At 53.7% G+C, this 12,742-nt stretch overlaps 4 protein-coding genes across 4 annotated transcripts; 2 read left to right on the top strand and 2 right to left on the bottom strand.

Annotated features, from left to right (window-relative positions):
- Positions 1 to 1,583: 1,583 nt before the first annotated feature.
- QC761_605000 (uncharacterized protein) lies at positions 1,584 to 3,011 on the top strand (the record flags this gene model as incomplete). Its single annotated transcript, XM_062880950.1, has 1 exon — positions 1,584 to 3,011. One exon carries the CDS (start codon positions 1,584 to 1,586, stop codon positions 3,009 to 3,011), a length of 1,428 nt encoding a protein of 475 aa, XP_062729186.1.
- Positions 3,012 to 3,793: 782 nt separating this feature from the next.
- ALD5 (aldehyde dehydrogenase (NAD(P)(+)) ald5) lies at positions 3,794 to 6,490 on the bottom strand. Its single transcript, XM_062880949.1, has 3 exons — positions 5,744 to 6,490; positions 5,284 to 5,683; positions 3,794 to 5,221 (listed from the first exon to the last, which is right to left on the bottom strand). Exons 1-3 carry the CDS (start codon positions 5,806 to 5,808, stop codon positions 4,190 to 4,192), a joined length of 1,497 nt encoding a protein of 498 aa, XP_062729185.1. The 5' UTR covers positions 5,809 to 6,490; the 3' UTR covers positions 3,794 to 4,189.
- A 567-nt stretch (positions 6,491 to 7,057) lies between these two features.
- TBF1 (TTAGGG repeat binding factor) lies at positions 7,058 to 11,912 on the top strand. Its single transcript, XM_062880948.1, has 3 exons — positions 7,058 to 7,214; positions 7,420 to 9,382; positions 9,437 to 11,912. The coding sequence occupies exons 2-3, from the start codon at positions 7,891 to 7,893 to the stop codon at positions 11,806 to 11,808; spliced, it is 3,864 nt and encodes a 1,287-aa protein (XP_062729184.1). The 5' UTR covers positions 7,058 to 7,214; positions 7,420 to 7,890; the 3' UTR covers positions 11,809 to 11,912.
- A 454-nt stretch (positions 11,913 to 12,366) lies between these two features.
- On the bottom strand, positions 12,367 to 12,651 carry QC761_0089580 (uncharacterized protein; the record flags this gene model as incomplete). Its single annotated transcript, XM_062872948.1, has 1 exon — positions 12,367 to 12,651. The coding sequence occupies one exon, from the start codon at positions 12,649 to 12,651 to the stop codon at positions 12,367 to 12,369; it is 285 nt and encodes a 94-aa protein (XP_062729183.1).
- Positions 12,652 to 12,742: the final 91 nt, after the last annotated feature.

The raw sequence follows: 12,742 nt of genomic DNA, 5'->3' as shown, positions 1-12,742 counted from the left end.
ACCGAGAGGATCGTTTGGACTTCTTCAGCTCAGAACCAACGCGAGATGGCAACGTCTTAGTTCAAGCCACATACCAGCCCCGCCAGCCTAGAGACGCCAAGAGAGATATGACACGGAGAATACAGAACATCTTGGTTCCTTTCGAAAGACGAGGTTGATGGCGGGGGAGGGGTTCGGTCTCGAATCCAGGCACAGGGGCATGTCGGATGTAATAAGATGGAACGAAACTATGGGAGTATTAGCCAGAGATTAATGTGAAGAGCAACATGGTGGACATACCTGTATTAGAAATCTTAACTTCTTTCATGACCTGTTGTTGATAGTGAGGCACAGGCGTGGTTCCCGCAACCTTGTCTTGGCGCCGGCTCCTGACACCTGTCCGTGACCATCTCTCTGACCCAGCTATTGTCCCCTATCCAGCCGGTCTCCTTTGGCTTTCCCGAAAGCCCTCAGCTCGACGAATATGTCAAGAGTTTGACGAATCTGGTTCCGCTTCTCTTTTAGACTTCGGTCAGCTCGCACGGCAAAACATCGGAAGTGCGTCGTTTGCAAAGTGTCGTTGGTCCTGATAAGCCTCAGGATTCATCCCCATGGAGGAATATGGCCCGCAATTACGAGAGGTAACACAACCCGCATCGAGGGCGGTGGTGATGATATAAAGTCGGTCGCCAGTCGGGATACCGTGAGCGGAGTTTCCATTTCGGGACAAAACCGTTCGACCTCTTCCGAAAGACCCACACCTGTCCGCTCCGCATTAGCATCCCGGCACCATCGTCGACCCCCAGAAGCTACAGCTTCATCCTCGTGTCCCGGCTGACAATGATACTAAGTCAAATCCTGAATGACTCCTAGACCCCAGGAATAGCCCCTCGGGCCATGACACTTTCCCGATGTTCAACCGACATTCATCCAACTCGACACCACCATCTCGTTCCATGATAAGACTCGGCCCGCCCCGCCAAAACATCGGCTGAATCCCAAACCCACCCCGCAGTGATTGTATTATTCACACCGACACCCAACCTCCCAAAAGTCCCCCAATAAGCAATATATACGCAAAATATTGCAAACTGGTCATGGGACCCTAAAGCGAAGAGAGTCAGGTCCAGATGGTCCGGTTGGCACGGGCCGGCGGCAGATCCTCGGGAACTTGTCCACAGTGTTGGTGTTCTCGCCAAGCCCCCCCGTTCTTTCAAGCCTTGATGGAACGTCATCGGATGCTGGTTTGTCAGTCGTGAAATGCTACTGTCAGAGAACAAAAAAAAAAAACACGGGTTTAAGAGCGGGATATGAAGAATGCCGCCAATGCAAGGCAAGCGCTCTTCCCCGGGGCTAACGTAGAAAAAAAGTATGCAGCCCACAAGGCCCTTGTTTTGCCCCTCCCCCCACACTCAAGCCGCCTCTACTTCGGGGCTTCTTTCCTCTCGTGAAAGGTTCTAGAATGCGGTGTGGTTGATCTTGCTGTCGCGATATCTGACGAGGCCGGGGTCGGATCCATCGTGTATATGAGAGGTCTTCCATGGCCGTGGTTGAGATTGCGTCCCGACTCTACTTCATCATCCGCCCGCCAGTCTCCCGTCACCATGTCGACCGCCAGTCCAGACCACGTCGGTGTCGACAATCCCAATAGTCCCAGGAAGATGGATGAGTCCATCATCCCAGCACGCGATCCTGAAAAGGTCGACTTGTCGGAAGAGACCACGGATGAGGAAGCCTCGGCTCCTCCCCTCCAACAACGATGGAACCAATCCGCCACAAACATCTTCCGCTTTCTCGGCACCATATACGCTTTCATCCTCATGGGTATGACTGACGGCGCTGTCGGTGCCCTTCTTCCCTACATCGAAACATACTATTCCATCTCCTACACCGCCGTCTCCCTTGTCTTCCTGTCTCCCTTCATAGGGTACACCCTCGCAGCACTCAGCAATTCACTGGTCCACCACCACTTCGGGCAAGTTGGTATCGCCGTCCTCGGTCCCGTTTGTCGTCTCATTGGTATCATTCCGCTTGTCTTCCACCCGCCCTATCCCGTTCTGCCAGTCGTCCTAGCTTTCACCGGCTACGGTAATGGCATCGAAGACAGTGCTTGGAACGCTTGGATAGGCAATATGCACAACGCCAATGAGCTTCTCGGTCTTCTTCACGGCGCTTACGGTTTAGGCGCCACCATCGGACCCTTGATTGCGACAGCGATGGTGACCAAGGGAGGATTGGAGTGGTACACGTTTTACTATGTGATGATTGGTCTGGATGGTGTCGGTCTCGTATTCCTAACGGCGGCATTCTGGAGGGCGACGGCCAAGCTCTACAGAGCTCAGTTTTTAGATACCACTGGTGGAAAGAGAACCACGACTCGAACAGTGCTCAAAGAACCCATTACTTGGATCCTCGCCATGTTCCTGCTTGGGTATGTAGGCGCCGAGGTGTCGCTGGGAGGGTGGATCACAACGTTTATGTTGCGAGTCCGCAATGCTGAACCTTTTCTGGCTGGTCTGACTGTTACTTTCTTCTGGCTTGGATTGACAGTGGGACGGGTGGTGTTGGGTTTTGTCACAGGGAGGATAGGAGAAAAGCTTGCCATCACCATCTATCTGGTGCTCTCGATTGTGATGCAAGTCCTCTACTGGACTGTACCCAACTTCGCGGCATCGGCAACCTTTGCTACGTTCTTGGGTTTCTTCTTGGGTCCGTTATTTCCGGCGGCGATTGTGGCGGCGACAAAGTTGCTGCCGAGCGATTATCATGTTTCAGCGATTGGATTTGCTGCAGCATTCGGCGGAGGGGGCGCGGCACTGTTCCCGTTTGCGGTGGGGGCCATCGCTCAGAGTAAGGGGGTGGAAGTGTTGCAGCCGATCTGTCTGGCGATTCTCATTTTCATCTTGTTGATGTGGTGGTTCTTGCCTGGTGGGCTGAAACCAGGCGGGCTGGAGAAGGCGAGGGAGGAGGGCGAGAAGGTCGGAGATGGGATGAGAAAGGTCATCAAGAAGGTGACGAGGAAACGGAATTAGCAAAGGTCTAGTTGGTCCTGGACAATCTCTTACAGGTTTTGCTGCTGTCGGTATAGCTAGCTTGAATGGGACTGTTTCTTTTTCGTATGCTACATATTGGAAGTCCAGCGGAAAATATGCGTCCAGCTCAGTTGCAATAAGCCAACCTGAACATGTGGGTATGTGACGTGGTGGGGTCCCGTTTCAGGTGTAGGCAGGTGTTCAGTTCGCCTATGCCCATGAGGAAAGAACCACCAAGTCATCCATCGTTAAAATGGCAAGACCTACTTGCAAGCCTGACCAAGACTAGCAAGACCACTCATCCTCTCACGTGCCCTCTCTCATTATCCCACGGCATATTCAGGGCCACAAACAAACACCCAAACGCAACGCCTCACCCGCTATTCCTTCAACAAACAGTTCCTTTTTCTAGAGTTTTAGGTAATGTACCCTGATACCGGATCAGTCTTGTAGCACCTAGAATCGTCACCAGGCCCGTCCAGATAGACATGTCTGTCTCACATTCTTGGTAACAAGGTCAATTTAGGTTTCAATCTCATCACCGGTTCCTCTCAAAATGCATAAATAACGCGGTAGAGACCACTAATACCGGTCCATCAAACCTCATCCTTTCACTCTTCTTTTCAACCTATTGGTAGCAACAAGACACCCCAGCACCAACCAATCCATCAAACTCAAGCATCAAAATGCCATCAACTCTCGCCCTGGGAAGAGACCCTCCAGCAGTTGGTCAAACCCCAAGAAACCGAGAATCCTCGCCCCCAGACTCCTGCACAGAGAGAGGCCGAGCCGATGTGCCCAGCCGATGTGCCCTGGCGGAGAGCACTGCCCTCCGTATGCCCACAAGACCGGAAGCAGAAAGGGATGCGCCTTGATCTCTACCGGTCAAAAACATGGCAGAGTTATCGTGGATTGCCAAAGGCCTTCAAAAGGTACATGTATCATCACTTCTTTTGAAGACCATAATTTGGCCATACATGACAACGTGTGGTTCAAGAGGACGTATCATAAAATGTTCGAATATCATCGCGTTTTGTCATTACTTCGTAACCCTGATACACCCAAAGATTAGGCCTAACCCGCAACCCAGAGTACGTTACATTGTAAGAATACATCAAGCTCCCAATTCATTACCCCTGAACCAGACACACTTTTACCCTATCCCGACAGCAAGACGCTTAACCAAACAACGCACCACCCAATCTGATGGCGACAGACTTGTGTTGCGTGTAGTTGGCCAAAGCCTCCTCACCCAACTCGCGCCCGATACCACTCTGAGCATAACCACCGAATGGCAGCTGGTGCGAAAGCAGGTTGTAGCAGTTGACCCAGACGGTACCGGCACGGAGGGAGTTGGCGACCCGGATCGCGGTGTTGAGATCCTTGGTGTGGACAGCAGAGGCAAGACCATAAATGGTGTCGTGGGCCATCTGGAGGACCTCCTCCTCGGTGTCGAACTTGGCGATAGCGCAGACGGGGCCGAAGATCTCTTCCTGCATGATCTTCATCTTGGGGCTGACGTTGGTGAAGATGGTGGGCTGGATGAAGTAGCCCTTGTCACCGTGACGGGCACCACCAGTCTCGACTGTAGCGCCTTCGCTCTTGCCGGACTCAATGTACTCCATGATACGATCGTATTGGAGCTGAGACACCTGGGGGCCTTGGAAGGTCTCAGGGTGGAATGGGTCGCCGACCTTGTTCGCCTCAGCGCGCTTCTTGAAAGCGGCGACGAACTTGTCGTAGATGCCGGACTGCACGTAGATACGAGATCCGGCGCAGCAGCACTGGCCGTGGTTGAAGTAGATACCAAAGTTGACCCAGCTGATGGTCTGCTCGATATCGGCATCGTTGAAGACGATATTGGGGGACTTGCCGCCCAGTTCGAGGGTGACCTTCTTGAGGTTAGAAGAGGCAGCGGCCTTCATGATGGTGCGGCCAACAACAGTGGAGCCAGTAAAGGCGACCTTGTCGATGTCCATATGGGAAGAGATGGCAGCGCCGGCAGTCTTGCCGAAGCCAGAGATGATGTTGAGAACACCGGGAGGGAAACCAGCCTCCTTGACGAACTGAGCAAAGACGAGACCGGACAAAGGCGTTTGCTCAGCGGTCTTGAGAACAACAGTGTTACCGGTAGCCAGAGCAGGTCCAATCTTCCAGCCGAGCATCAGAAGTGGGAAGTTCCATGGGATGATCTGGCCGCAGACGCCAATCTAAATGACACGACAGTTAGCATCAGCAGTTTATGGTGGCTTCGTACCCAAGGACAACGCACCGGCTCGAGTCTGGTGTAGTGGAACATGTCTGGCGCAATATCAATAGTCTTGCCCTCAATCTTGTCGGCCCAGCCGCCATAGTACCGAATGCAACCAACAACGGCGCCAACATCTCCACGAGCCATGGTGATGGACTTGCCATTGTCAAGGGACTCGACGGAAGCAAGGAGCTCAAGGTTCTTCTCGATCAGGTCGGCAAGCTTAAGCAGCAAGTTTCCACGCTGCTGAGGGGTAACCTGGCGCCACGGGCCCTCGAAGGCATCGCGAGCAGCCTTGACGGCAATGTCGACGTCGGCCTCGGTGGCTTCGTGGACGGAGCAGATGACCTCCTCGGTGGCGGGGTTGATGACCTCAAAGGTCTTCTTCTCGACACCCTCGACGAACTCGTTGTTGATGAAGCTGTACAAGTCAGGGTTAGGGTGAGTGGTTCACTATGGGGAAGAAAGAGAAGCCACATACAGTCCGGTGGGCTGCTTGTAGGTGCCCGTGGTAGGGGTCTTGAGCTCGGTGAAGACGTTGGCCATGATGTTGGCAGCTTCGTGTAACAGCTTGGGATATGGACAGATTGGGACAGGAAGAACGAAACCAGCTCGCTGTTTCAGGTGTCAAGGTGGGAAGCTGTGAGGGGAATGGGGAAGCAGCGAGGACGAGAGGGCGTCCCCGCAGGACCTTAAATACATGTTGCGCCGGAAAACAGTAGGGGACAAAGTAGTGGCGAGGGGTACCAGCTACCAGTTCATCCTTCCCCCCCCGGATGGCACTGGCAGTGGACGGCCGAGTGGGTCACGGCCACGGAACTGGAAGTGCATGCAGCGGAAGCGGGGGTCGCGGGGTCGGGGGGTGACGCGGGTGGCTCTGCCTCTTCCCCAGAATCTCCCCAAGCGCCTCATAATCTCCATCATTTCGAGGCAGACAACTCACGGGGTATCCATACCAAAGGTCCACGGCTCTCGCTCTCTCTCCACCACCTCACCGCTGGTGACTTGACTGAAGATGTTCTCACGATGTCCACTGGATTCCGCCATTCCGAGCATCACATCTCGTTGGCTGCGTACTTTCCCCGCATGACGATGGTAGCGGGACTATGAACCCCGCTCAGGGGGCGACACACAATGCTCCATCCAGCATTGAAACATAAGCCGCGTTGAAGCGTGCCTAGGCATTCATGTCATTCGTCCATGTCTTTACCTGGATGATATAAGAGCCCAGAGTCTATCCCCGGAAGCTGGGGCAAGAAAGCTTGAGGAAAGCCGAACAGACGGATTGCTACCATTCCCATATGTTGTCACCGATCTCCACGGGTTTGTTGTAGCACTCCGCCTCCCCGCATCTTTCCTTTGTTGAGACGTCCATTCCTCGACTGCCTCGGCATGATCATTAGTAGTTGATCTTCGAGGTGGCTGCCAGTATGTTTGATACTGTCTCAATTAATAACCACCGTTCTTTGGATGCTTCGAGGCAATGGAGAGCGAAGCTGTATCTCATCAAGAAACATGGTGTGTGAATAGTAATCTAAGGGGTCTAGATAGCTCTCCGTTATCTCCGATCCAAGACCCGGGGAACATCTCTCGGCAATGTCAAGTTGCAACGGTCCTCCGTGCTGCATGCTCCGGGCGGCCGAGATCCTTCCCTCCCGCCGAATGCTGCGCACCACTAGTGCTTCTTCATGATACTATTGTTTATACCACACCTTCTGAGACACCATCGTATGCTCTCTCATGGCTCAGCGTGGACGATGCTACCGGAACTCGAACGATTCTAGACCCCGTGAAGCACACCAAAAGTCGGTTCTCTTCTTTTAAACACAATCGGACTTTTCTCGGGGCCTTCCTGAGGCTTACTGGGTGACGCTGGAGACCTGATGAGCATGTTGAAGTTCTACGGCTTTCCCAGTCAAGGTCTGGCTGACGGAAGATGGAAACCGAGATAGGTAAGTCCCATGAGAGCCTGAGTCGTATCACTTTTCTATCACATCCCCAACTTCCAACCCATGCGTCCTGCACCTAAAGATTTCTTTGTAAAGCTAGCCTTGCACATTTATATTCCCCCATGAGTATTCGATCCCAACCGCACGCATCTTGATCGCTATTTCTATCGTGGATGGCCAATTGCAAGCTGAGGTGCCTTCTGATTAGATAGTGCCTTGTTATCCGTCACTTCGCTAGCTGGCTTCTCTTTGAAGACATACACGATCATGCGGAGTCAATCGAAGCATGAAACGAGAGTTGCTCGTAGTTGTTATCAAAATGCCCTTGTTGAGCTCAGTATTCTTTGGAATTGACGGATGTGGCTGGATTTTTGGTATTTCCTTGGAATTTCAAGCACATAAACGCAGCTTGTGTATCGGAGGCTGGGGCACAAAATAAGGGCAACTTTGGATGTCGGACGTCAGAAAAATTTCTCCGACATCTCCCCAGTCCCGCCCAAGACCGCGATAACGACACCGCCCGCCCAAGAGAGACGACACCCGCCGTCGGACCCATTGGACTGTCTTCTTTTGTCGTATACATACTTCGAGATCGGTTCAAGTCTGCCACTAAGTGTGCGGGTCAAACCGACGAGACTTCAGCTTCCGTTCAATGGGCTTCGCGCTCTAAGCTGCGAACATGGCCGACACGATGCTCGCCGGTCTCGAGGCCGATCTCTTTGCTGCCTTTAACAACAGCAGCAACGACGATGTTCCGATGCCAGACGCCGATAGTCCAATCAAGGCCGATCCTGAACAACCTCCATCTCAACAAGCGCCAGATGTTGCTCCTGAGAAGACTGCGGCTCCGACTGCTCCTGCTCCTGCTCCTCCTCCGCCGCCACCACCGCCCACGTCGCAACATGGGGAAGCCACAACCACAACCACACCCACACCCACACTCACAGTGCCAGCAGCGCCAACAACGCCGGCAACTCCTGCCACTCCGTTAATATCTACAGCCGCAGCAGTTTCCTCTCTCCCACCACCATCAACTCCCGCCCCCGTTCCGAGCCCGGCGCCGAACCTGCTTGCTGCGACTCCAACCACAGCGCTCGATGCACAATCGCCTTCAGTCCAGATAGAGCAGCTCTTAGCATCTGCCCAAGCCCAGACGGATGCCCTCGTGCATCAGTCTCCATCTCAAGCGCTATTACCGCAACCGACGATGTCTCAACCCCCGGCAGACTCTCAAACACCAATTGACCCTTCACCGGGAGTCCCCGTTACTGCCCAGATGCCGAGTGAAGCCAAACGACCCAGGAGCTCTGACGTGGATGATGAGGATAGCCTGGCAAAACGGTTGAAGATGGAGTTTGCCCAACATGAGGCGCAACTCGGGCACCCAGAGCAAGCGGGACATGGTGAGATGAATGGGCATGACATGGCGCCTGTCGACCTGGAAACGATGCTGAATAATGCGCTGGCTAATTACGATGTGAACGTGATACGGACCACCAACCCAATACCTGCCACGCCCGAGGCTGAGAAAACACGGAACAAAATCGCAAACTTTACGCGTCACTCCTTTTACCATATGCGGTCCATGAGCCTCCTGAACATGGGCAGTTTTGCTGTTCAGATCCTCATCAGACTGTCGCAGAATACCAAAGCTGACACCGATGCACTTCTTGCCCAGACCGAATCCGAGTTTTACAAGGCCTATGGTATGCTCTGGAATGTGTTTGAAAGCACACGAAAGATGTACTCAGACTCTCACCTCCTTTCGGTCGACGAGTTGGAAATCACAGACTCGGAAGATAGGGAGACGATCCGCATGTCAAACTTGGCTTCGGTGGCAGGCATGGTGTTTGGCTCAGGCGATGTGACACTGAAAGATGTGCACGATTCTTTTTTCAGCGTCTTCATCCCCGAAGACGGCGAATACAAGGACTCTTTGACCGAATTGCTAGTTAGCTTGAAGACGCGGCTCTTCTTGGATGCACTTAATCACCAACCACCGCAGCCGGCGCTGGGCGTGTTGGACACTTTGTTTCCTGCTCGGTTCGATGAGGTTTTGAAGAATCGCAGTGGAGATCTGGCATTGAATCCGGATGAGGAGCGGCTGGTTGGTCAGGTTCGCGAGAGAAGGGAATTGCTGGTCCAATCGGCTGCTGATGAATCTATCAAGAGTACTTGCTCCTCCCCGTTTGGATTTCTGAATGTCGGTGGACTGACAAGAACAGGGTCGTTGGCGGAGCAATCGTCACCCGAGAGAATCTCCGAGTTGCTGAGCTTGTTTTTGCAAGGCCACCTGGCTGTTATAGTTGACTACGCCAGGAGCTACGGCATCAACATACCCACACAAGAGGAGGAGCCAGTTCTGGCCACGAATATGGAAATCGAGGAGCAGCACGACAGCCTTGCTGAAACGCTGAGGCTTGCAACAGCGCAACTTCCGATGGCTGGGGAAACCAAAGAACTCGACGGCGAAGATCTGTCAGGTCAACATGATGACGAAACATTGAAAAAACTCATCGAGCAGGAGTTGGCCAAGGATTCGTCCTTGTCGCATGACCTGAGCGGGCTGATTAAGGACTCTTCCGCTGGACAGCATGACATGAATAGCTCGACTACCGAATTGGCGAATCTAATCGCTGCCAGCCTTCCGAAAATCCCAGAAGAGCCGCCGCATGGGCTCCCCACCACCTCGACTATGATATACTCGGGGACTGTCGGGACCGCAAATCTCGGACACGCCCCGGCCCATCCTCACTACATCGCGCAAATGAATCAACAACACCAGGGCCAATATCAGACGTACACACAGAGCCCCGCGCCAGCAGCCCCTGCTGCTCCAGCTGCCACGAACGAGAATGGCCTTCCACCAAACCAATCTTTACCCACTGCGGCTCTGTACGAAAAGGCTCGGCAGGCTGCTGTTGCAAAGTCATCTAATACGTCGAGGCGCGAAGGCCTGCATTCGACTCGGAGGCCTTGGAGTCCTGAAGAGGAGAAGGCTCTCATGGCTGGTTTGGACATGGTGAAGGGTCCCCATTGGAGTCAAATTCTCGGTCTTTTTGGGCCGCATGGAACCATTTCAACCATCCTGAGGGATCGCACTCAGGTCCAGCTGAAGGACAAGGCAAGGAATCTGAAGCTATTTTTCCTCAAGACGAACTCGGAAATGCCGTACTATCTGCAACACGTCACAGGAGAGCTCAAGACTCGGGCTCCGACCCAGGCAGCAAGAAAGGAAGCCGAGGAGAAGGCGCGGCAGAATAGCCAAGAAGAACAGGCCAGGCTGCAGACAATGATGGCGCTGTCGAATATGCAACACAACAACCAGTCCGTGATGCCCGGCCCACATTCAAGTGTGCAAGCTCCGCGGGCAAGCCCAACCACCCCGGGCGTGAGCGGGCCTATGAATGGCAATACGACTACGGCAACATCGGGCGGTTTGCCTCCAGTGCCCATCTCACCAATGGTCAAGTCGGAGCCTCAGGAACACCACGGCCTACCAAAGGTTACATCGTTTCCATCCATAGCCCCGGCGCCGGCTCCGAGCACGTCGATGCAGCCTCCAAGTAAGCCGCAGTATCATCACTTGCAGCCACAGCCGTCTTCTCCGCATCACCAGGCCCAACAGCACCAGGCTCATCAGCCTCACCATCCTCAGCAGAACCAAGCCCAGCAGCAACAGCAGCAACAGAACAGACAAAGTCCGCAACAGCAGAACCAGGGTCAGCAACACGCTCAGCAGCACGCTCAGCAACATGTTCAGCAGCATGTTCAACAACCTGTTCAGCAGCAAGGCCAACAACAAGGCCACCGTCAGACTCAGTCGCAGCTGCATCAAGCACAGCAGCAGCTCCAGGCCCAGCAATATCAGGCTCCGCAGCATCAAGCTCAGCAGCAGCAGCCGCCAGCTCCGCAACGGCAACAAACGATGCCACACCAGCCTACTGCGCAACACCAGCACGCTCCGCAAGCCCAACAGGCTCAGCAGGCTCAGCAGGCTCAGCATCAGCAGACCCAGCAACTTCAGCAGGTCCCTCAACCTCATCAGGGTCAGCAGGTGCAACAACACCAACAGGTCCAACACAGTCGGCCTGCCCAGCAACAGCAACAACAGGCTCAGCAGCTTCAACAAGTCCAACAAAACCAGCAAGCTCAGCGACAACATTCTCATCAGCAGCATGTTCAGCAGGCGCATTCTCAACAATTACAGCAGCATCAACAACAGCAACAACAACAACAGCAGCACCAGGCTCAGGCGCCCCAGCCACCGCAACCACAGCAGCAAATGCACCATCAACACCGGCAGGCCCAGCAACAAGTCCAGCAGCAGGCTCAGCCTCAGGCACAACCACACCGTCACATCCCCTCGCCAACAACATCGCAGCCCTCGCCGGCACCACCACGACCGGCTCAGCCGGCTCAAACGGCATACCAGCCCCAACCCCAGGCCTCGACAGCCCAGCCGTCACCAGCACAGGCCTCGCCTCCGGCAGTTCCCGGGCTGCCAATACCTCCTAATCATCATTCCACCCCTGATCACCAAGATCAGGAGTTGTTGGAGTCGCTGCAGGCTGCTCTGGCTGTTCAGCCTAACTAGGAGTGGGCGGTGCTGAGCACAGAGGAGCTCTGTGTTGATTTTAAGAGAGAGTGGAGTGAGGGATGGTGGAGATGAGGGGGAAAGACTGACATGTTGAGGAGTTCTTTGGGGAGGTGGGGGGTGGGGGGGGCTACCTATTTCACGTACAATGATACCATGGAGGGGTTGGACTGGCATTTTTGGGAGAAATAAAAGGAGGGTTCATACAAAATGGGGTTTCGGCGTTTGTGATATTTTTCGGGGTTGGGAAAGTTGGGGTCGATGGGTGTATATACCCTGGGTGCTTTACTCTTGTGGGGAAAGGGGAGGAAGGGGGAGGGGTAAGCAGCGAGAATAGAGAGTATGACGTCCGGCGATATGCCGCCGTAGCGCAATATCAGCTTTGAGATTTACTATTGAGAAAAGATGCTGGGGTTTATGAAGATGGCGGGTTCTGCTTTGCTAGGTAGGTATGTTAGATTGACCGCCGTGCTTCATTCACACCTTGCACCGTCGTGGGCAAAAACACCAAGACCGACCATTCCTCTGCAATCCCCCTTCAAAAAAAATTCCGTCTTGTCAAGCCAAAATCTCAACAGTGTCGCCTTCCCCATCTTTTCTCTCGGCAATACCCTCATCCTTCTCATCCTTTTTATTCACTTCATCTCTGTGATCCTCCCGACCCCCTTGCTCTCCTTCCTGCTTCCGGTCCACCCCTTCTTGTTTGTTAACCTTTTCCACATTACTACCACTCGCAGCAGCAAACCCCTTCCCTCCCTTTTCCTCGGCCAGCTTGGAGGCGGTGTGCAACCTCATGATTCCTTCCTCGTTTGGCTTGAGGTAGCATGCTGCTAGGTGGAACATCGCTGCATCTAGCACGCACACCACTACCACAAAAAAATAAAACGATATCTTTTTCAGGTCAGGATCAAAGTTCCGGACCAAAAGAGAAGCC

The sequence above is a fragment of the Podospora bellae-mahoneyi genome, chromosome 6 (genome assembly GCF_035222275.1).
Source record: "Podospora bellae-mahoneyi strain CBS 112042 chromosome 6, whole genome shotgun sequence".
In the NCBI taxonomy this organism is placed as follows: domain Eukaryota; kingdom Fungi; phylum Ascomycota; class Sordariomycetes; order Sordariales; family Podosporaceae; genus Podospora; species Podospora bellae-mahoneyi.
This window is presented reverse-complemented; position numbering and strand designations above follow the sequence as displayed.